The following is a 24,788-nucleotide window of genomic DNA, read 5'->3' as shown; positions in this document are numbered from 1 at the left end:
CTAAAAACCTAACTGAACTAGCGTTTCGGTGTGTGCAAAAGCTTTCAGGCACGCGCATTCCTTGCCCCGTTAGTTACCTGTCCTTCCAAAACCAAACTAGCAGTCAAGGACAAAAAGTCATACACCAAATGGGCATTATATTTTATGAATTGTTTTACATCTTTTTATTCTGTAAAATGTGCTAAAATTAAATTTCTTGTTTCATTGAAATTTCTTGTTTCATTGAATTATGCATTTGCAAACAAATATACACTCAATTGGAAAGCAAACCATTATCTGAAGTTCATATTGTGGTTAATTTTCACTTTAATAGATGCCTCGTTCAACAGCCTAGCAAGTAATGTAGCCTTTTAACCACTTTTATGACAACATTTCTCGATAACTTTTATCAAGACCCTTGAAATGTCCTTAGTTGACCATAAAATGTTGACTAAAATCATTACTAATGTTTTGATTGGTGGTTAACAACAAATTTTGACATTTTAACCACCTTTTTAGTACTTTTTACAAATATTAACCACCTCAATCAACCATACTATTAAATTGCACATTTGTGATGAAAATTTATCACCCATGCACAAATGAATAACCACCACTATACATCTATAATCAGAGCAACATTTATTGCTCACCGTTCATCTTCAATTGAACCACCATTAGGACCACAGAATGCCCCCAATGAGGTTTTAAAACTTTTGTAATAGTTTTAATGAGATGATCTCAATATAATGACTACTCAGTTCATAATATCATATCTCAAAATGGTAACCCTAAAACTGGTATTTTAACCACCAAAGTACCCACATAGAGGATCCATTAACCACAATTATTCAACATAACCGAACCGTACTGCAGTGTTTTGTGCACCAGAAAAACATCACTCCAACATTGAGATTAATCACAATGAGCTGCAACATCATGTTGAAGTCAATCTAGGTAAACTATAGGAAAAAATATAATATTAATCATAAGCTAAAATGTACTAATCTTTGTATTCTAAATGGGGAAAAGAAGAAACATTGTCAATCAGTCGAGAAAATTGTCAGTCAGGCTATATGGCAGCTTTGTAGATGTTGTGACTATGCTAGTAGTGGTCCCAGGCTTGCGACTGGAATTGCGATGTTAAATCGATTTAATGGTATACCAACGATCCACCTCCCACTTGTTGTTTGGTACTTAGCATTTTGTTTGGTACTTAGCATTTTTAACATACTCAAATTGTGCGAAAAAAGTCAATGTCCACCCAGTTTCCCCAAATTTGCTGCTATTCCTGTACACCATATCATGGAATTCTCTCTCTGTGAACGAAAAATGCAGCTTACTATAAGAGCCTAAATTTCCATTCAAATTTACATTTTGTTTTCCTTAATGAAAGTAATTATAATTTTGTATCTTTGTATCCTTGTCTCAGAGGAAGTATACCAGTCTGTAAGACACATACTGCAGGACACAGCTAGTCGAAGTAGTTGGAGATTCCGCTTTTTGAGTGGAAGTTCCAGGATATGATCATGAATCCCAATGTCACCTAGCCTACGGAGTAGCTAAGGATCCATTGGGTCTATGCGAAATTACACATCTGTGGCATGTCTCCTTGGTCAAATCAGCTGAATGATCAGAAACGTGATTAAAGATTTAATGAGGAGGGGCCCTGCCAAAAAATCAAGTTTCTTCCCCAACGTTCATTTTTCTAGTTTAGTAAGTTGTCATTCAACCACAGTATACAAATGATATTGCAATATCATTTCATCCATTGGTATGCACGTCTATTACAGCAATTGGCTTATTTTATTGATGGTTGTTGGTATAAACTTCATGAAAATCTCCTACCTGGACCACTGTCTAGTGTTTTTGCTATAAGCCATATTTTCTAGCTCAAATTCCAACCAAATTAAGCATTTCTATTTTATATTGAGCCCTAAAGGCAGTTTCTCTTATACAACTTTTCAAAAAAACATAAAACGAGTTCCATGGTTCTCCTACCCCACCATTTCTGGAAGTTTTTTGATTACTTTCACGTGCCTATTGAGTACAAATTTGTAAATATCATTATATTTTACAGGTTATGTAAAACTTGGGGTAGTCACAACAATAACTTGGTGAAGCCATGCCGTTTTACAAAATTGTAATGATGGGAGACAAACAGGTCGGAAAGTCTGCAATAGCTATGATGTATGTTTATGGCAGACCGCCTGCAGATTACCGACCAACCTCCGAAGATGTATACATTAAATTATTAGAGGTTTGTAACAATTCCTAACAAGAGGATAAACTATTCTTTAAATATGTAGTTGGTTTGAATTTCTCTTGAAATAGACATTTTGAGCAACTTAAATTATTTATAAATACATGCCTCTCAGGAAAAGGAAAAGGAACAATCAAGGAACAAAGGAAAAGGAACAATCTACCTGCACTTTTGGGACACTTCTGGTGCCATCATTTCGAATGACCCTGATGACCGTAGAACTAGATTCCGCTATTATAATGTAAGTGTAAATCCATGATCTCCCCCCTATTATTATTGATATACCTTGTCCTGTATTTCATTTAAAAGGGTGCTACTATTATAATAGCAGGTTGTTAATTATAAGCTGTTTTGACATGTTAAAAATGATCACATTTTTTGCTTCCTTACAGTAGCATTACCTACCAATATGATAAACTATTAAGTAATGAAAAGATTGCAGATGTGGTGATGCTAATATACGATGCCAAAAATGAAGAATCACTGGACAAGGTAGAATTCTTGAGAAATGAAATAAACACTGAGCAATTGCAAGGGAAGAAACCGATGATATTCATTGTAGAAAACAGATCTAATTGTGCAGCTAACTACAGCTCATTAAAGGTAAACGTTATGTCATGAATTTTCTGTTTTGGCTCATTATGTGATTTTCTCTTTATTAGGTTCATCTCAGATCAATTAAACTGTAAATGATAAAATTTCAGCAATCATCCGACAGCAACTCCTCAATACCATCTATAACACCAGACTGGAGACTCAATAACATAAGTAAGATCGAAATAGACGATTGCATTGACCAGATGCTGCAGCACTTTCAGTTGGGTGGAAGTTCTTCTAACAGTATGAGAAAGGCCCCGAGCAGAACAAGTGTGCATAGTATAAATACCAAGGTGCTGCAAAAGGTGCTGCATAAATGATAAATGTTATTCAGTAGCTGGCTTGTTGCCGGCACTCTGTTTTAAACCTTCTTTTTTGAATTTTTAATCGTTCACACACTTTCTCATACGCTCCAAAGCATGAACTGTGAAAAAAGAGAGAGCTTAAAATCAAGATTGTATGTTTTCTAGAAGAAGATTCTTTAAAATATTTGACCACAGTGTATTTAAATGTACGTTGTATATTTTTAACAGTTCTTAATTTGCATTTTATATTCATAGCAAAAATTTATAGAAAATTTATAGAAAGCTTTATAGAAGTTAAAGCACTTTTGCATGTGGCTCACCTACATTCTAATTTTCCTTTCAATTGTAAATATGTAGGTATTACGTGCTTTTGCACAGCTTTTTATCGTTTTGTGTTATTTTTGGAAGGTTTGCTGTAAACTGATGATTTGTGATATTATCTGTTCGATACGTAAATTACGATAATAAAACATTGATTAAATCTGAGTAATTTTGTCTTACTTTCAGACTAACTAGATTCGAAGAAATATGTCCCTGTATTTTTTGCTGCAACTGAATTAGCGTGCAACTGTATGGTCTTAATTTATAGTTGGGATCAACGACAGCGTAACCAACTCCAATTATATTTAAGGTTAAGATGCTAGACGAGGAATTGAAAGAGAGAAGATAATGGCAAGAAAACGGCCTTTGAAAAGACCACAGCCCAGTAAAATAACTGCTGAACCCAAAGATATCAACAAAGAAAACGATCCTCAACAATTGCAATCTATGATGTCAAATAAACGAGTCCTCCGAAAGAGGCCACAGAAGCAAGTTAGCATGAAGGAGGAATCTAGCGCTGAAGACTCTAGCGCTGAAGACTCGGAAAGCGAAACACTTAAATCAAAGCAACATAAAACACCTTCAAAAAAATCAAGAGCATTACCTCAGAGGAAAGGTAAGGCTCCTAAAATAAAGGCTCCTAAAAGTAAACCAGTACAGTCAGAAAGTGACTCAGATTTTGAAGAAGCCACAGAATCTAAAATCAAGATAGAAGAGGGGACATCTCATGAAGTAAAACCTCCTATCAAACCTTCGCAGTTAGTCTGTGTAAAGGAAGAGGCATCTGCTTCCGAATCTGAAGATGACATGATGGATGTTTTTACAAATAAAGAGTCGGTAGAGGAAAAGGTCATAGCAACTGATGAGTACAGAGATCAGGCTGTCCAGCAAAATACAACTCCACCAAAGAACTCAGAGGTGGGCAATGTCATGGATATGCTGATGGCCTGTGAATCCTCTACTGCCAAAGATAAGAACGACTCTGATTCTGAGGGTGATTGGGAGCAAGTTAAAACCGCTGCCAAGCTCTCCCCAGAAAAGAAATCTTTGAAGACTAGACAGAGAAAGCGGAAAATAACAGAAAACTCTGACCCTGATTTTGAGGCTAGCCCTAAAAAGAAGATAAAAAATTCTGAAGCACAACCAGAAGCAAAATCGAGAAAGAGAAAAAAGAACACTGTTAAAAGTGAAGAAGAGGCAATACCCAAGAAGGTGAAGACAGAGCAACTGTCTGATGCTGAAAAAGAAATTAGAAGATTTACTAACAGATGTCTAAAGGATAGAGATTCATGTTTAGAACAATGTTCTCTTGTTCTTGGTGTAGCATTCCTCCAAAATATCACTCAATACACTAGAAAACCTTTGTTTCAGGGCTTACTTCTTTCCCTTGTCCCTGAAAAGCACCATGATGCAAAGAAAAAATTAGAACAATTCCTGACAGCATTGTTGGATTGGTACCGTAACCACTTTCGTTTGCAGCAGAATGAAGATACAAAGAATCTTAAAGACACCTCCTCACATTCATTCATGAAATTTATCACATCCTTAGAAACCACACATGAGCATGTGTATGCTGCTGGGTTTTGTGCCTTACTGCAAGTGCTTGGAATTGAAACTCGTTTTGTTGGTTCAATTTATGTGCCCTCCTTAGAAAAAGTCGCCAAGTCTACGAAATTATCGAGCAAAGCTTACCCAAACCCATCGTATTGGGTTGAAGCCAAAGATGGAGATAAAATCCTCGCCATTGATGTAGTAAATGGCCTTGTTACTGAGGATGCCTTTGTTGAAAGCAAATATGTAAATCCTCAGGGATACGTTGTTTCAATAACACCCAGTCTGATCATTTTAGATTCAACCCCTAAATATGTTGAGAAATGGTCTGAAATACACCGCAAAGCAAGAATGCTCAACTACGAATTTTGGGACAGTTTTGTTGCAGATCAACCAACTCACTGGGTAACATTACGAGAACAGAGCAGGCTGATGAAGGAAATCATGATTGCTAGGGGGTTCCCTAAAAGTTTAGGAGGATTCAAACATAACATTGTGTTTGCTCTTGAAAAGGATAATTTGAAGATTGAAGCAATTTACCCGAAAGATGCTCCAGTTCTCGGGACTTTCAAGGGCCACAATGTGTTCAGCCGAGATAACGTGAAGTCCCTGAAGCAGATCATAGTCATCAAAAAGGAAGGAAGAGCTTTAAAAGAAGGTGAAGTTCCTTACAAGATGGTAAAAAATAAGATATTATATGATCGGTGGCCAGGAGATGACAGATGGAAAGACTTACCACTCTACGGTGACTGGCAAACAGAGTGGTACAAAGCTCCAACAGCAGAAAATGGGGTGGTTCCTCGTAATGAATTTGGAAATGTGGAACTGTTCAAACCGTGGATGTTGCCAAAAAAATCAGTACACGTTGATCTACCTGGGTCGTACGCATTGGCACGACGACTTAAAATAGATGCTGCCCATGCTTGTACTGGATTTGAATTCCCCCGATGCAGAGCTGTTCCCGTTATGAGTGGTGTAGTTGTGTGTGAGGAATATGCCGAGACTCTTAGGAATGCGTGGGTGGAATATAGTGCTATTCAATCACAGAAAGCAGAGGTAAATTGTCACTGATAATCTATTTTGATTTTTAACTATTGTCTTGAACTAGAGTATAGCAGGCAGCGACAAATGTGTAGAGCTCGTGGTTTGAATAGATATGTCCTGATTTTGAAACTTTAAAGCTTAATAATTGGTGTTATGAAGTTTGTATAAATTGCCCCCTTTTCTAATGAAAGATATCCTCAGGACAAGCGATCTAAGAGGATTTACGACAACTGGAAGTTACTGATCAGATCTCTGCTGATAAAGGAGAAGATATCAGACAAGTATGAGGGTATGAGAGATGCCACCAGTACTAAAGTACGCAAAGGTCACGAGCACAAGTTTCCAGTGAGATCCCGCAGAAAGGACAAGGTTACCGGAGAGATGGTGCAGAAATGCTCTTGCGGTTTAGTGGTACCTGTTGAGTCTTGTGAGGAGGAACTATAAAACATTCTTCACTTTTTGTATCTAAGAGTCGGGCTCTAGTTTCTTAGTTTCATTATTAAGTTGTTTTGTTAGCTTGATTGTTAGGTACACAATAAGCCCGGGTTTTAGAGCAGAAATTGGTGTAGATTTTTATTTTATATCTTTTTAATCTTTTATTAGCAAACTGTAAATTATTTCAATTTTATTAATAATGAGTGACCCTAATTATTACATTGAATGACCCTCAACTTTATTCAGAAATGTTGGCAATGAGACAAATTCAGATTCACCAATTTCAAGCAAATATCAAACCATTGATGGACTGGCAATCTCAAAATCTGAATTTTTCTCTTAAATATATTTTGTTAATTGAATGTTAAATTATGCTTTTTTATGACTTTCCATCCATTTACAACCGTTTCTATGGGGATGACTGAATATATACATCATTAATATTTGAACGTTTTACAACGTCTGAAGCATTGATTTCGACGTAGTTTAATGTCAATTTAATATCTTAAATGAAGCTGTGACAGTTAATTTATTTTGATACTTACTTTTTTTCTTATTGCATTCACATCATGATAGAAGTCAACCTGATTCACTTAAGTTAAATTAAGTTAACTTACCTCATTAGTTATTAGTTTGATCACCTTGTCTCTAGAGTCAGTTACCATAATAGAAAATTTGTTATTTCCCTCCGGAGTGAAAACGATATCTGATGCATAAAATGCTCACTGAATATTTAATTTGTTTCCATAGGTACCGGAAAGACAATTTTTTTTCTGGCACGTTTACTTTGACTTATTTACTGCTTATCCAACTAGTTGTCACGTTCCAGAAGAAATCGAAAGTTTCGTCCGAGATAAGCTGTGATATCATCACAGGACTCAGTAAATTCACCCCACATTCAAGTAACCTAACACTTGAGTTTCATGCCTGCTTTCACACGTCACTGGTTCCAGCTCTCTAATTCATTAGGTTCCAGCTAGGTCATAGGTTCTGGAGCTAGGTTTTCAATTTGATTAAGCCACATTCCATGATATGTGTGCTATGCACAGGACCAAATATTTCATTCATACAATGTTTAGAATACGTTTGCTCAGTTTTTATTCAAATTAATTTAATCAGGTTTAATTTTTACCAGACTTGCGTTGCCAGATCTAGGACCAAATATGTTTACCCGTAATATGTTACATAAATTACGAACTAATAAACTATTAGTTAAAATTTAAACAATCAGACTTGTGATATCTTGTCTTACCTTGCCAAAGAATTGTACCCTAACGATGTAATATCTTCTTTTCTCCGTTAAGGTAGCTTACATGACCAGTACTCCTGCATAAAGGAAGATTCTCGATATTTAGGTAAGTAACATGTTCAGATGTAAACTATTTTTACATTTTCTTAGAGTTTTAGACGTTTATTTAAACAACTGTCGAAACCGGAACGTAACAGCAAAATGGACCGCACCAATCAACAATGGCGGTCTCGCACGATGAAGTGCTACAAGGCTGTGTGATGCCTCCTCTCATCACGTGACTGGGTCACGTGATCTAGAGCTCTCTGACAAGGCTATTATACCATTTGATAACAGCGGAGTTATTCAATCGAAAATCAGCGATGTTTATCTTAATTCATTTAAGAAACCTTGTGAGATTCCGCCTTAATCTTTAAGAACCATCTGAAAGAAACCTAAGTTTTGGAACCATTAGACAATGGTTAATGTATCGAGGTGATCCAGATTTGTAAGAACTTTCCGCTGGTTAATCGGCGGAGGGACTGAGTTGTCTCGTACCTTTACAACTGCTCTCCATTGTTAACCTCGTCAGATAGCATAAAAACCACAATTGATTTGGTGTGGTTGCTATAAGCTACTCCATATACGTACAAATCTATCGGTTGTTGCCCGAGTATTATATGGGTTCAGTAAACAGCACAATGACATTTGCTCTGCCATAACTCTTGTATTTTGCTGAGGTTTTTTTCGAATTAATCTAAGTTGAAAAGACGCCGAGAACATGGAAGAATTTTTCAACTTAGATCTCCGATTTCTTCAGGAGTGGTGGAAAAAGACCCTCCCCATGAGACACAAACTCTTCCAGATATCTCTCCTGACGAAGAAGAATTTTACTTTACAGGTATAGTATGCGATGATGCAAAATGATTTTTATTCCTAACTTTAACTAGGTACTATTAGAAAATGTCGTTCCTAGCTATCCGGTCAATATTACATTTTGAACCCCAAATTCAACCTTTTTAGTTTCGCAAATAATACAACAACAATAATTTCAGATTATTATCTAATCTTAATTTAAACACCAATCCCCCGTTTAATGGCTGCTTGCCTACTTTTACACATATATAATATTACTATCATTACTAATAAGTTATTAGATCTTGACAAGCTATGAAGCTATACTTGAAATGCAATCTTAAACTAAGATAAAAGCTTGATAAAAGTTAAGATAAAAGCTTGCATCACTCACTGCTCACTCACTGCACACGTACGCTAATGAGATTCTGAGCACGTGTAATATCATATTAGCATGTCAAGTTATTTAGTTCACAATCCAACATTTACATCCTCAAATTATCCAACGTTAGTTATCAGCTGCTGTGCATGCAATGAAAAAATGAATTATGAATGCATATTGATATGTATTAGTTTTTAGAATGGAGGCTACTTTTCTGATTTAAAAAAGAGTTATTAGTATTACGTAAAGGAAAATTAATTAATGACCCTGTCGTGATAAATTTGTGGTTTTTTAGGCAAGATTTTTAGTGATAATCATGTAATAGATCTGTTTAACGTAACATGGGTTATCTCAAGTTATATTAAATAGTGCAATATTATGCACTATTCAAACTAAAACTACCTTGTTATTAGTGTTACTGGTTAGGATCGCTATTAGTTATTAACCAATGCAGCTTCGCCATTCCAGCTCAATTTATTATTAAATTTGTATATAATGCTTCTTAATATTCAGTTTCTAGAAACACTGTATACTTTACACTGTACACTTTACATTGTACACATTGCACTATACACTGTGTTATACACTGCACTTCAGCTATATTGCTGCTTTATATAAACATGTGGTTTGCTCTGTACTGCCATTCTCTTTTATCATAACCAAGAATCAAAATGTTCGTTTTATTTTAAAACTAGTTACATCATGTCTAGGTACGTAACGTCTAAAAAGTGACCATATTTTGGGCAAGATTGTTCTATTAAAATTAGTTAAACGGTAAATTTAAACACCATTAATGCATGAGCAGTGCTTATATTTTACATTAAGCATTTTGATGGTCAAGCACCATCTTCATGGTCAAGCAGATCTTTTTGAAATACGTTTTGGTTTGTGACGTGAGGATTCCGCTACTAAAAGCATATTATTTACAAGGTGGCCTAGAAATAGCTTGATACGTCAGGCAAGTACTAAGTATTCATGTGTTTCTCACCGGTATCAGTTTCAATATAATTGTAACTCCTAATATAGGTAATACTGGGCCAAGGTCTGTGTTCGTAATATGAAGTGTGGCAACCTCATTAAAGTTTGGGTCAGCGATCTTGCACTTCATTTAATTACATCTTTACGCTACCAGGCTAATATCACAGAATTTGTGTCTGATATAAAATATGTAAACATGACAATTAAAAGTTTTGCACCACGAACACACCCTTAATTGGGTATATTGTCTGTAAAGTATGAAATGTTGGTACAATGTGCAAGCTGCACTGTTTAAGAAACATAAATATACTCACTGTATTCTGCTATGCTTATAGCTGCTAATGCTGTTAGTATAGCTGTTAGTATAGCTGCTAATGCTGTTATTTCGTAACTCGTACGTAGTTGTGGTTTGGGACACCTGAGATGCAATTATAATTAGAAACCAGTTCTCGCAAAGTTACTAGGGTCGATTCATTCATGAGATGTATAATTAATGGTATAATAATTAATAACATTTTATAGATATGAGTATGACAGCCGGACCCAAATAGGTTGCAACAGTGAAATGTTCTGAGAAATAGAAGCAGATTTACATCTGAATTAATGCAGTAAAGCAGTATCATTAAAGTTGCATATTTAGTATTTACCAACTGAGTTAGGCCAATCTTGTAATAATTGCTAAGTAACTAAAAGTAACTCTACTCTGCAATTTTGGGCCACCTGTTATTCCTTCTGTTTTCTTTTTTCCCCTATTTACTATATATTTAGCTCCTTTTCATACAGCCACACAATTTACTAGAACAGGTGTTCATCCATTTGATGATCTATTTTTATGACACCATTCAGATGTAATCCCCACTACCCAGGTTGTCTGACTTAATGGATAGTCATTAGTCACTAGTCAGATGGTGCTGTAATATTATAAAACATGTCTGCAATGTTCTAAAACATGCCTGTAATATTATAAATCATGCCTGCAATGTTCTAAAACATGGCTGCAATGTTTTAAAACATGCCTGCAATGTTATAAAACATGCCTTTAATATTATAAAACACGCCTGCATTGTTGTACAACATGCCTGTAATGCTATAAAACTGCCTGCAATGTTGTACAACATGCCTGTAATATAATAAAACATGCTTGCAATGTTGTATAACATGGCTGTAATATTCTAAAACATGCCTCTTGTTTCAGTTTAGAAGACCAGTAGGAGCTCTAGTTGAACTTCTTCTACCATGTGTGTTTCTGGGCCTTATTGCTCTCGTCAGGTAAGAAGAGTCTTTATATCCTCATTATGACCTGCTGTTACTGCACGTTGCTGACATTCGACACCGTGGAGTTACTTCAAGTATTATTTACATATCAAGAATGAAATTTGTTCAAAAATTCTAAATGATGTAAAAGTTTATATTCTATACAATATACATTATACATGCCCTAAAAGTGAAAGTGTGATTGCAAGAAAGTTGAGTACCATTTCTATTTCAGACTCTCGTCACCTGTTGTAGATCACTGCTTCTGTGAGTATTCCCTAATCAATGCTAATATACTTTGGTACAACTATTTTCATTCTCCAACCCCTGTAATGCTGAAAATATCAGATCAGCTACTCAAACCTTATTTGGTTGTCAGGAATCTATAAATCTTAAATATATATCATATTGATTTATTACACAGCTCACTGTATGTGTTCAGGGCGACAAGCTTGAAACTGGCTGGAGGGGGCTCGTGGTCCCCCAACAAACCTGTGTTTCATTATTTTTAAATATTCCAATAAATCTCATATAGTTCACCGCTCTATTTAAAGACTAATACGACTTCTCTTTCAGCGTACTTTGATCCCTTGTCTCCTGTGAAGTTTGATAACAAATATCCTAGGCTATCTGTGATTGGAATTTCTCCTGATAACCCACAAAGTAAGGACCCACTTTTATTGAATAAACATAAGCTACGAATATACATTGTATATTATTATTATGTTACCATGGAGTGGCAAGTCCCCATTCATCGTAGTCATCGTAGTCCGATAGGTTCAATGCATCCTAATATATTACATTTAAATAGAGTATAATTTTAATTTTTAGGTCATCCGATTTTGAGTTTAGACCCATAACTTTCATTCTAGTTTAACGGTTTAATTATGACTTAAGAATTCAAATTTAGTACATATTAAACTTTTTGTAAAACATATTCTGATTTTTGTTACTTTCAGCTCTAGCTATAGCGAACTGTATGAGAGATAGTAAGGACTATCTTCAAGACTTTGTGGTTGAGCAATTTACAGAAGATGAAATCAAAGATATTGTTAAAGAACTGGACACAACTAACCCGGCGTATGTAAAATCTTGACCTCTCGAATATTAACCTGAAAAAATGTACGATGACAAAATACAAATATTCGTTTTAGAATTTCACAACAATGATGAGTACCCTACCCTAAGTAAGTTGGACAAAAAAATAACAATATGACAGAGCAAATGCGGACGGTCAATTTATCATGGACATAATGTCAAACGTTATCCAGATAATATTAAACTAATTGATTTGTTGCCAGAGAGTTGGCAAAGGCAATTTTAAAGATAAGAACGGAGCTCGGAATAGAAACAGACAATTTGAAGCTCTTGGCGATCATGGATAAAAAAGTTCTTGAAGAAAGTCTCGTCCAGAATTCAGCCATGTTTTCAGCAGGTATGTTGAAGAGTCTAGGAAGCTAAATGATTTCAATTTTATTTCTACCTAAATTGTTGATATGACTAGTAGAGCATGAATCGAAAATGGAACAAAATTGAACCTGTATGTATTCATAGGTTCAGTAAGTATTTTTTGGGTCATGAGGAAGACCCTTTCCCTTACAAGTTTGTCAAAGGGCCATTGTTTATATACATGATAGCTTATTGTATAATTGAGTCAAATTTTCGATACTCAGGGAACCCCGAAGGATCATGCTCGGTTTTTATAGCGTTAACACCGAACGTATCTATTGTTTCTTGTAGGCACTACTTTGATGCGCGTTAAGTGCGCGCAGGTGTTTTATAGATCGAGTAGCCAGCCAACCAGGTTACAGCCATACGCCCCACGTACAAGATCTCAACTAGTCACAGGACACAAGCGTCGATTAAAGGGCCGATCACAATGCTGTTTTTTACAAAATATCGTCGGAACTAATCTCAGAAAGCATTCCTGAAATTTGTAAACTTCTCCGTAATTTTTTTCTAGTTTATGAAAACTTTTCTTAAACAATTTCTTATGTGGGGATTATCTCGCCTTTTGAAGATCGAAGATGGATTCAGATGGTTTAATGGAAACGTCAAGTAATTACTGCATTATCATATTACGGAATTTATCGACCTTTTTGCTACCAAACGGCAAACTTACTCCTATCTAAGAATTGACTCCAACGGCTAGGCATAATCTCCAGTGTTTAAAATTCGGCCTTAATTAATTCGGCCTTAATTAATGACTTATTTTGAGTAATTGAACTCCAGAGTGGTTGCAAATATTGGTGTATGAACGTCGGATTGATAATAAGGAGTTTCCTGCCACGACAGTAGATTTGACATGTTACTATAAATAGATATCCTGAACAATCTTTTAAATTCGTTACACTAACAGCAATCGAGATTGAAATTGACGTTCATCATGCTAACTACACACTGGGAATGCAGACGAATGTGGCCCGTCGTGGCCGCTGGTACACAGACAGAGATTACCCCTATTATTTTAGACCGGGTCCATCACTTTTCAGGTAAGTTCTAACTTTAGTACATGATGTAATTTTGTTGTTTTTAAAGCCCAGTTGATAAAAGTTTTATTATCTAGCACTGGAGTGGGAATCAGCGGCTGGAGACCCTGTGTATAATTACACTCTGCGAACATCTGGCGGTTACTTTTGGCAGATGGAAAGAAAATATCCCTCATATTTTACACCAGGCCCCATTACTTTTAAGTATGTAAAGTGTAGGTGATGGTTGCATGTCCTATACAGGTCAAAGAATCAGATGTCAGATAATCAACTCTGTATAACACCGATATGTGTAATGAGTTGGGTTGATGCTCAACAAACAGTAATTATCAATACATAATAAGGAATTACAATGAACAACGGCCGTTTAAGGTCAACTGATTTTATCATGTGATCAATGATAACAGCTGTCTGGTAATTCAGCAGCTAAACTATATTTGTCCAAATTGATATGTGTACAATTGAGCTGAGTAATCGATGTGAAACGATTGTAATTATACTGTAATGGCTGGTTTGTTCTCATTACGATTTCTGAATAAATTTTGATCAGTCAGAGTTTTGGACTGGCACTAATATCCCTGAGTTACTAATCTCCCGAACATCGCTAGATTTGTGGTTAATCAGTTTATGTCATTTCGTCAAATTCCATAACCATGGGAAATGTCTACTCCTCGGTATTAGTGTTATTGTCAAATTATAAAAATCCTGTCACATTCAAATTCGTACGTAACTTATCAAATGTACAGTTTGTAATATCCACGGAACTGACAAGTCACAATCAGGGGCTACGATCAAGGGTGGATAGCTCTGCAACAAGTGATTGATAGATGCATCTTGGAGGGAGAGGGTTTGGAGAAGCTGCCGGTTGTAGCACTGCGGGTAAGGGCACGATGAAACTGGAAAACCATACCCAGCAAGATTAAAAGTTGAAGTTATGTTAATTCTTACTATTGGACGAGCCTAGTGGTGGTGTATTATTATGTTATGTTAGTAGAAATGTGATCCACATGTTGTACATAACAAAAGACCATTTGGGAATTTTAAGTATAAAACTGGCAAACTCCTATGTTTATTCCTTCTGAGAAAACCGAAACAACCTGTGTTATTTTTGTACGATATCTGTCGTCTGATCCACACCTTATTCAGCAAATGCCGTACCCGGCGTGGCAGGAAGACAGCTTTGCGAACGCGATCAGGAACAGTCTTCCTCTCATGATTGTTATTTCCTTCCTCTGGATTGGGGCTTCCATTAGCAAGGTAAGATAAAAAATGAGAAAATACTATTGGTTTTGAGATCTCGTCTTAGACCCATATTAATCTGTTAATGAGACTCTTTATTTCGTGGAAATAGTAAATCAGTGTGCACGACGTTAACGCCACCATTTTAGGAATTGGTAGGAGAAAAAGCAAGTCGAATGAAAGAGACGATGAAGATGATGGGTCTAGCTAACTGGATCCTGTGGCTGAGTTGGATCATCCAGCGAATAGTACTGATGCTGGTTACCGTTTTTCTCATGACTCTAGTCATGAAACTGGCTAACTACGTCCTCTACACCCATCCCGTCATTCTCTACTTATTCTTGTTTGAGTATGCTCTCACGGTCATGTGCTTCTGTTTCTTCCTCAGGTAACATGATATTTTACAGCCTAGATTTATAAGTATTTAGATTAAGTTTGGTATCGTCAAATTGCGATCAGAAGGATTTTGACTAACGACTGGCTCAGCTAATTCTGCTATACGACAAGGGGAAGTACTGCGGGAGAGGGGGAGAGATCCGATGAAAATCTAAGAAATTTGGTTCAAAACTGCCATTTAGTTAAGTCTTTACTTTCCGTTGACTAGTGGACAACAAACCTTCCATCACTGCTCACAAGTATGGTCGACGGTCGTTGTTCTTCCTAGTATTGGAACTCGGACAGTCGGATGGGAGCCGCTCTTCAGCCAAAATTTAAATTATTGGGATTTGGTACAATATCATAAATAACCTCGATAAAAAAGCAACGTTGAAAGAACTCCTTTTTTATCCGCCTTTTTTTAATAGTCGAAAAATCCAAAGGAAAGTATGGTTCCATTTTACTGCCTTTCAAACGGATATTATATGATAAATTTGCTTCATTTTGCACTTTGAAACTCGTTATATTCAACTATCCCATATTCAGCCGAAAAATAAGGAAGAATAATAGCTATTTTGGATGTTATTTTGGCCCCGAGTCAGTTTGATTATGAGGGAAGTATCTACAGCCTAAAAATAAGGGATTTAGAATTTAGATAAATAACCTTACTCATTTCAGTACGTTGTTCTCAAAGACTACCACTGCAATTGCTGGCACTATGCTCGGCTACTTTCTTCTCTATGTCCCCTACTTCTTCCTTGGGAACGAGTTTGATAACATGTCTGAGTGAGTAACCACCTTGGTAACCACCTTGGTAACCACCTTGGTAACCACCTTGGTAACCACCTTGGTAACCACCTTGGTAACCACCTTGGTAACCACCTTGGTAACCACCTTGGTAACCACCTTGGTAACCACCTTGGTAACCACCTTGGTAACCACCTTGGTAACCACCTTGGTAACCACCTTGGTAACCACCTTGGTAACCACCTTGGTAACCACCTTGGTAACCACCTTGGTAACCACCTTGGTAACCACCTTGGTAACCACCTTGGTAACCACCTTGGTTTAGATATTTTAAAATCTCCCTTTAAAATCTAGGACGATCTCTTGTTCGTGAGATAATACTTGTTATTTGCGTAGTATCCATGAACTCTCAGGATGTTAATTGTGCTAAGAATCTAAGTTTGATGAGTCTAATATAATGACTAATATATCAACTTTATTTATTAAAATAACTATAATAATACCACAGTAATGCCCGGTATATGAGCTGTCTCCTATCGTCCACCTGTATGGGATACGGAGCTAACATCATCTCCAAGTGGGAGACTATGGAGGAAGGTCTACAGTTTTCCAACGTTGCCACACAAACCAGCGACTTGGATACCTTCACCATGGCTGATGTAATGATCATGTTGTTTGTAGACATTATCATCTACTCTCTCATGACCTGGTTAGTTGTTTGAGTTTTGCACTAAATTTGTACTGTACGAATGTACGTGGGCGACTAATGACTCTTCAGCTGGCGTCGCTCAAATGATGACATCATTTATCATTCCAAAACAGTTATTCAAAACTTGCTTTAGCCCGAGACATGAACTTTTCTGCGATCTAAACATGATATAGAGATGGTGCGTTTGTACCGATGAAATTTCTGGAGCTGTTTAACATTGAATTATTACTAGGTATGTGGAGGCAGTGTTCCCCGGTGAGTTTGGTATCAAGCAAAAACCCTGGTTCATGTTCACTAAGACCTACTGGATGGGATCTGAAATCAACATGGATAAGGTATATATTTTTAATTACAATCTATTTCCTCAATTTTTTCGTAGTCCAGGGCAGATTCTAACTGAAAACATTCCCAGTTATTTTCTAAGCTTGCAGAAAGAGACATTAACCTTAGTTCCTCAGATAAACACTTGATTTGAACTCTTTAATATTTTAACAAAAATTCACTTCCTCTGCACTGTAAATATTTCCATACAGCCCAAGAGTGTCCTAGTGTCCCCCAAAAAATCCAAGAGTATCCTAGTGTCCCCATGGGCATCCGGGATATCCGAGATATCCTGGGACCCTAGGTACTGGTACAATACAATGTTCCACTCCTTCGGGGTAAGAGAAGCACTGGCTCCATTGAGAGCAACAGTGTTATCTCTGTAAATATCGTGTCCAACATGTTCTGTGTGTTATCGTCCATTCTTCCAGTCCTGACATCGAGCAGTTGTGTGGTCAGTGGTGACTACGAATCTAACCACTTATAGCCCAAGTTTGGATTTGAGTGTTCATTTGAAATGCGACAATTTTTTTCCCTACTCTTGCCGAAGGCAAAAAGATCGTAGGGAATAAGTAATCGGGTTTGGATATATGAGGTGGCCCGACGGTCCTACGGTGTCGACAAAAGTCTGCTCCTTCGCAATATAGACCACTCCCCTATAATTGTGTGTATTGGAAGCGTCTGTTATGCTGCGCGCGACGCTAGCCACGTGTTAATTAATTACAGTGAAGTTCCTCCTTCGCAAAGTTATTTTCCGCAATTTTCTGGATTCATTTATTGTTGATGCGCGCGGCGCTACATTGGTCAAATAAATCGTCAATTTTTACCATGCGCGAATCCCACTCGTTTATTATTTTTTCCAGTCACTCTTTTCACTCGAAAGAATTAATGGTACAAAATACAAGTACATCGTGTCGTAGGGAAAATAGATCGTGCGTGGTTTAACCGCGGCGAAATTATTGTTAAAGAAGCACCAGCCTTAAAATCCAAAATTAAATTTACTTTTAGTTTGATCAACGTTTAAGTGTTTTTGTTCATTCGATTATCCACATATTTTCTCTCTGAAAAACGCATGCCCTGCTATAAACTTTACTTTTTACAGCCCGCAGTTGAACCCTCTCCTTTAGTACATGTTAGCTGATTGTGCGCTGTAATGCCTCCCGTAATATAGCGGCCGTGTTGAACCCTAACAGTTCAGGAAGTCAGGTTGTGAGTGTACTTTGTAGAGCGTTCATGTCAATACTCACACGCACCGGGTTGTTAGACATATCAGGTGTATCATAAGTAGAGCGCCCACGTGCACTCTAACAATGTACCATGTACAATTTACATTGTATTTGTTCATTATACATTGTCTAATAGTCTATATTTCATTTTTGCATCCTGTTTCCTGGCCTTTATTGTGCTTTTCTACCAAAGAAGTTAAAATTAGCTGTCAAACAGGATAAGAATGATTAAAGCATAATGTGATGTTAAAATAGCGCCTTGTTATCTCCAACCCATACGGAGTACTCAACCAAACCCCGATTTGCCGTGTCTCGAACAAATATCAATTTCTTAGCCTTCCTAGCGCGGTTCATTAGTGTAAAACAAAAGACCGCTTTGCCGGGAAACGTTGTCAAATTATCCTACTCAACAAGTCATTTTAAATCGGGGATTGGCTGTACCTACATTATTTTAAATTTTATAAACATTTTAATGTTACTCCTAACTTTTGGATGTTCTCTAGTACAACAAGAACGGAACTGTTATTTCTAACTCCTATCACGTGGAAGATGGAAAGGTAACCTTGTATGTGGATCTTGTTTCTTGACCAATTGTTACACTCATAATACACTGTGATATGTGTATATGATGGGGAATGTGGTAGTGTAACAGTGATGTTCACTGAATTATTATGGAGTATTTTGTATCTTCGAAAAATTGTCAAATTTGTATGTTTTAACCAAATTGATGCTGTCCGCTGATGTAGTGCTGTGTCCCATGGTGCATGATTGCATGTTAAATGTTGTTATTAGTTTCATAACCATTCGAAATATGATAACTTATAAATTATACAACCATGAAGATATATGTCAAGAATCAAGATATTTGTTAAAATAAGACAACACATTTGTTAAAATAAGACAACACATAAACAGGTATAAACCAATGTCATATAAACCAATGTTATTAGTTTTCTCTGTACTAACAATCTTTCTATCATGAGCAGAATATCTGCAGTTTTATTTTGGTTTGGGTTGTGGTCAATCGCTCTGTATTGAAGGGCCTTGCTAAAAAAGCCTTCCTCAAACCAGCGTGCCAAAATAATCTACCGAAGGGGGATCATACATATTCTTATAGAACGATTTAACGAAAGGTGAACGTCTTTAACGTTGTAGCATCCCGGTAAGTAGATGATCTCGGTCAAATGTAAAAAATAAAACACCGAACCATGCACATGCTGAGATAAAGCTGACGGATCGTTAACAACAGTTTCAAACCCAATCGCGATGTCCACGAGTCTCATCATCAATCATCCCCTAGTTCGTGACAACAGTCGAGGTAATGCCAAAGTGGAAACTGAAACCTGTTATTTACATCAACACATTTGCGGGAGAAAGAGCACTGCCTACCCCCTGCTGTGAGTTCTACACCTCAGAAGTACAATAACCCATCTTAGCGTAATATGCCAGACCCAGTGTAATAATCACTCCCGCTCCAATCCCGATGATCATGAGGGCTTTATCGACTATTGCATCCTCCCGGGCCAGCCTGGCGTTCTCCTTGTACACCTCCTGCATTGTCTCGTTTTGAGAAATATCTATGAGCCCCTGAAACGTGTGGTCCAGAGAGGCGTTAACATTTTCAACAAGCTCTAGCGTTGAGTTACGGGGTATGTTCCTCCTGGAGAGGTCAGCTGAGGAGACCTCTCTTCCCATTAATGTGAGGATATAGAGCGTCGTTACCAGGAGACCAGATATCACCCATCTTTCCATTGGTGGTCTGTCCGTCCTCCTTATAGTGAATAATCGTGTTAGTTTCCAACAAACGGAGCTGCTTGTACATGGATAAATAGGATACTATTTATAGATTTACATAAACTAGTCTGCTTTGGCGACCATATTTAAGATTAGATTTAGCATTGAAAGAACATATTTTCTGACTTTATAATTTACATCCGACGCAGACATAACATAAACGAAGGAATGAAGCAAAATAAAGATCGGCTCCAGTTATGACAAACAGACATATGTATTATCCTGGGATGATAAAATATTTCGAACTGTTAGCAACAATTTAAAAGCCGATCTGATCAGGCAATGATCGGGAATGATCATGCATGATGCGAGTAAACACTCTTGTAATGTGTGTACCCGTCTCCTGTAACTACAAGAGACTTCTGCTTGCCCATTTTCTACAGATCGTCAGTCTAAGATATTTTAAATATGACGAAACGAACAAACGTCGTAAAATTGTCACAGAAGCGTTTATCTCAGTCTGGTCGGCTCCCTACTTATTTCCAAAGCTGTCTAAATAAATTGGAGTCATCGAAACTCAACCTGCTAAACTGCTAAAAGTTCAAAATACAATTTAAACACGCCTGGCTTATAATGTCAATCTTGCCAGATGAAGTGGCAAGTTCTCAACAATGTACAATTACCATGACAACTAGTGAAAGAAACGTTCGGGAGAATCAAGAGGATGGCCTGTGATTATCCTGGTTTTAAACAAGCGATAATGTAACGATAGATGATAATAGCCACCCGGCATCCGCCTCTCTTGTCCACCCAATCATTTGATAGCAGAACTATGAAGCTGTTTAGTGCAGCACTTAATGGATTATCAGATCCATAATTATCTTATCTGATTGATCTGCATATTAATAATAGCAATAATAATTCATCGGGTCATGCGTTGCAGAATATCGCTTGTGTTTGGTCTGAGGCGGGATTTGTGCTGGCAAAAGAGGAATTATCATTGGTAAATGGTAAAGCTCTTTTGACCGCCCGTCAAATTGATGTGCGCCAGTATTTTCGTTTGATTTTCGTAATGTTAAACGTTTAGGTGTACGCTGAATGTGTCACACGTGTTTTTGGAGTAATTCTTAATTGTGAAGCTAGTTCAATTGTAGGGGAACGTCATAGGACAACCTTTAGTAGCATGTAATGCGTGATTAGTAGCATGGGTTGCGTGATTAGTAGCATGGGTTGCGTGATTAGCGATGTCATTTGTGCACTTTTCCACAGAACGTTTTGATTTTGTGCAAGTAAGCAAGTAAACTGAAGGCATGTCTATTAAATGATAATATGCTTATCTCACTTTGTGCAGGATGGTGACGGTATGCCACCAGTTGACGGTGACGGTATACCAGTACCTCCCACTGTAATCGACGTGGAAGATGCTCAACACGAGAAAAGGCCCAGACACAAGACAGTTGGCATATCAATCCAGGGACTGGTGAAGAGGTTCGAGACTCCCAAGGGGAAGATGACAGCGGTGGATGGGTTGAGTTTGGATATGTATCAAGGTCAGATCACCTCTCTGCTGGGACACAACGGGGCTGGTAAGTCTTAAGAGCTGAGAAACAAGGCAAGTGTCAACGTTAACTATATCGGTAAAATTATGACGGGAATGTTCTGGTTAATGGTAATGACCATGACTTAATCGCGCTCGCTGAGACTTCCCATGAGACAAAAATTAATAACAATGCAGGAAAAACGACGACAATGTCCATGTTGACTGGACTGTTCTCTCCGTCCGGCGGAAACGCCCTGGTAAACGGGCACTCCATCCTGACCAGTATGGACAAGGTCAGGGGCAGCCTGGGGATGTGCCCTCAACATAACGTCCTCTTTGATCGGCTCACTGTCAAGGAGCATCTTCTCTTCTTCATTAGACTCAAGGTACGTCAGCTCTTTTTCTTTCCGCATCTTTATTTGTTGACTTCAGCAGGACTGTTGCCAACACTTTTTGCTGGGGTTTAAACTTAGATACGCTAGCGGAGCCGGGGGCGAGAATTTTGCGTTCTTTAGAAAATTTAGGAAAATGGGATCTCAATGTCCCATGGTGATTTTATGAGCATGTTTGACCACCCAAAAGAATGATAAACAAAATTCAGCAAAGACGAGCAAACTAGCGAAACCCAAAATGATTATTATAAATATTTGTGTTGCATTGACATAAATTAGTTTAGCTACAAATCTCAAGGCGCGCCTATACTCAGGTCAACTTTAAACTGTTAGTACATTAGATTATATAATTCATCATAGAAAAACATACGCTGCCCTTTTCGTAGATGTTAAACCATCTTACTTTTAGAATGACATTATCAAGTCGATTCTCAGTTAAACATTTGAAGGAAAATTCACAAGGTACGAAATGTTAAAACACTACACTGCCTCTTCACTTTTCATTACGAACCGGATACAAAAAAAGTACTACAGTCAGACGGAATACCAACAAACATTGCTCGTTTTAATTCTATCGAAGTTGGCTCTATTCTTTTTATTAAGAATTTCAGCAATTTTCAATTAAAGTTAAATTGTAGACTTTTAGAGTTAAACGCTCGTTTTAACACTGTTACTCTATCTTTCGTCCGAAGAGCGCATTTGTTTTGAAGAAACTCCTTCAACTTCAGGGCTAGATACAGATTTTAACACTGTTGCCCGTGACTTATCATTGTTTTTAACACCGGTAACTGTAAGTCACGTACCATTGTTTAGCATTACAAAGTGCGCATATTATGAAACCCCTCTCACTGCAGGGCTATGACGGCGACATCATGACAGAAGCGTACAGGATGATGGAAATGTTAAAGCTGGAGGACAAGGTGGATACCAAAGCAGATGAGTTATCCGGAGGTATGAAGAGGAAGTTGAGTGTCGGTGTCGCGTTGGCTGGGGGTTCCAAGGTGGTCATATTGGATGAACCTACTGCTGGTATGGATCCCTACGCGAGACGTGCTACTTGGGATTTAATTCTCGAAAACAAGGTTAGAATCATATTTTATTTCTGCTTCTAAGTGTGATAAGATTTCTTTTTCGATATCTCTGATTCCTTGAAAAAATCAATGATGCTCACGATTTAATCACTATTTAATTAATATCTAATCACTATTTTATCACTATTTTATCACTATTTTATCACTATTTTATCACTAGTTATTGACTATTTAATCACTATTTTATCAGGAGGGTAGAACGATCCTACTTACGACTCATTACATGGACGAAGCAGATTTCTTAGGAGATCGTGTCGCTATCATGGCGTCTGGTAAACTCGTCTGTTCTGGCTCTTCTATGTTCTTGAAAAAGAAATACGGTGTTGGTTACCATCTGACTCTGGTCAAGAAACCCGGATGCGATGTCCCTGCTGTTGAAGAATTCATTAAGTAAGTTCGGTGTTGTTCTAGATTTTAAATGTCTTTCACGAATGAAGCCTTGAAAGAATTGCTCAGTGGCTTTTTGAATTGTACTTATTTGTATTTGAATATTGAGTTCAGTGGAACTAAACTAATGTACAGTGGAATAGTAACTAATGTTCAGTGGAATAGTAACTAATGTACAGTGGAATAGTGACTAATGTTCAGTAGAATAGTAACTAATGTTCAGTGGAATAGTAACTAATGTTCAGTAGAATAGTAACTAATGTACAGTAGAGTAGTAACTAATGTTCAGTGGAATAGTAACTAATGTTCAGTGGAACTAAACTAATGTACAGTGGAATAGTAACTAATGTTCAGGAAGCACGTTGCTTCAGCCCAGAAGATAAGTGATGTTGGCAGTGAGCTTGTATTTATATTACCGGATAATCAAGTCGACAACTTTGTCCCACTATTCAAGAAACTTGAAGGTAGGTTTTAAACTTTAATACCCTGTAAACATTTTACACAACTTTTTTTTACTTCAAAAACTTTTAAATTCCTATTTTTCAGTCCCGGCTGAAAATCTGATTACTTAATTTGTAATTTCAACTGATTGAGACAAAACTTTATTTTTGGTTAATGTAATGGTTTGCTATGGCAAGGCTAAGAAAGCATTTTCGTATGATCAGAACTGACTGTCAATAGACTGACTATCAAGACTGACGACATATTTGACGACAAATTCTCGTCACTTAAAAACGTTCCTACACCGGGTTCAGGTTGTATAAAAGCTCAATACAAAAATATTGATAATATACTTGAGAGTGAATTTTCAACATTAAGAAATATGTCTGCCCTGCGCGATTCAGGTAAAAATGCTTCCGCTGAAAACAGGCCAGCTGAAAATGTTTCACGTTGCAAGGCACCTTCATAGGCACTATCCCCGGGTAATACAGACCGAAGGGGTTTGGAATCTCATAAAAAGCTAAAACCTGCTCCATGTCAGAGAAATAGAAGAGGGCTTTGCCAATTTGTATAACTTTGCCGCTATATCGCGACTTGGAAGTATTCAAGAGTAGCACCATCGCTCTCTGATCTTCCCTGCTGTGCCGGTTTGCTCGATCGCTTGAACGAACAGGAGTAAAAAGTAACTGTGACCTGCGTTTCGTATTGTGTAAGGTGTCTTTGTAAGGTGTCTTTGTATTGTGTAACGTACCTGTAACTTCGTAACTGACCACACTCAATCAACAGAGGATAACCTTGACGATAAGGCTGATATCGAGAGTTTTGGTTTGTCTCTCACTACAATGGAGGAAGTCTTCATGAAGGTAAGGATCCTGTTTGCTCACTTTATTTTTAGTTTTTACTTG

General features: G+C 37.3%; 2 protein-coding genes across 6 annotated transcripts in view; both read left to right on the top strand.

The window, feature by feature from the left end:
• The first annotated feature begins 2,043 nt into the window (after positions 1-2,043).
• On the top strand, positions 2,044-7,039 carry LOC134820119 (uncharacterized). 2 transcript variants are annotated; one of them, XM_063830343.1, is made up of 6 exons: positions 2,044-2,239; positions 2,358-2,483; positions 2,678-2,845; positions 2,947-3,354; positions 3,400-6,072; positions 6,262-7,039. In XM_063830343.1, exons 5-6 carry the CDS (start codon positions 3,814-3,816, stop codon positions 6,502-6,504), a joined length of 2,502 nt encoding a protein of 833 aa, XP_063686413.1. In that variant the 5' UTR covers positions 2,044-2,239; positions 2,358-2,483; positions 2,678-2,845; positions 2,947-3,354; positions 3,400-3,813; the 3' UTR covers positions 6,505-7,039. The 2 variants fall into 2 exon arrangements, with proteins under 2 accessions (XP_063686413.1, XP_063686420.1); XM_063830350.1 differs by having other exon boundaries at positions 2,685-2,845; positions 2,947-6,072.
• A 755-nt stretch (positions 7,040-7,794) lies between these two features.
• LOC134814434 (phospholipid-transporting ATPase ABCA3-like) overlaps positions 7,795-24,788 on the top strand; it is a 33,447-nt gene continuing 16,453 nt past the window's right edge. The window contains exons 1-22 of one of the 4 annotated variants that reach the window (XM_063822558.1): positions 7,795-7,850; positions 8,544-8,624; positions 11,134-11,207; positions 11,428-11,459; positions 11,769-11,855; positions 12,152-12,272; positions 12,494-12,627; positions 13,759-13,885; positions 14,464-14,560; positions 14,828-14,938; positions 15,070-15,308; positions 15,974-16,081; positions 16,551-16,751; positions 16,984-17,086; positions 17,285-17,410; positions 18,802-18,855; positions 21,384-21,618; positions 21,768-21,958; positions 22,819-23,046; positions 23,246-23,445; positions 23,797-23,906; positions 24,670-24,746. In XM_063822558.1, the coding sequence (XP_063678628.1) occupies positions 8,568-8,624; positions 11,134-11,207; positions 11,428-11,459; positions 11,769-11,855; positions 12,152-12,272; positions 12,494-12,627; positions 13,759-13,885; positions 14,464-14,560; positions 14,828-14,938; positions 15,070-15,308; positions 15,974-16,081; positions 16,551-16,751; positions 16,984-17,086; positions 17,285-17,410; positions 18,802-18,855; positions 21,384-21,618; positions 21,768-21,958; positions 22,819-23,046; positions 23,246-23,445; positions 23,797-23,906; positions 24,670-24,746 (2,712 nt within the window). In that variant the 5' untranslated portion in view covers positions 7,795-7,850; positions 8,544-8,567. Of the gene's footprint in view, positions 7,851-8,543; positions 8,625-11,133; positions 11,208-11,427; positions 11,460-11,768; positions 11,856-12,151; positions 12,273-12,493; positions 12,628-13,551; positions 13,685-13,758; positions 13,886-14,463; positions 14,561-14,827; positions 14,939-15,069; positions 15,309-15,973; positions 16,082-16,550; positions 16,752-16,983; positions 17,087-17,284; positions 17,411-18,801; positions 18,856-21,383; positions 21,619-21,767; positions 21,959-22,818; positions 23,047-23,245; positions 23,446-23,796; positions 23,907-24,669; positions 24,747-24,788 lie in introns of all 4 variants that reach the window. The other 3 variants (XM_063822550.1, XM_063822567.1, XM_063822574.1) reach the window with 3 other exon arrangements.

Source organism: Bolinopsis microptera, chromosome 1 (genome assembly GCF_026151205.1).
Source record: "Bolinopsis microptera isolate Bmic1 chromosome 1, MBARI_Bmic_1.0, whole genome shotgun sequence".
NCBI lineage: Eukaryota > Metazoa > Ctenophora > Tentaculata > Lobata > Bolinopsidae > Bolinopsis > Bolinopsis microptera.
Note: the sequence above shows the minus strand (reverse complement) of the source record. Positions and strands in the feature narration are given on the sequence as shown.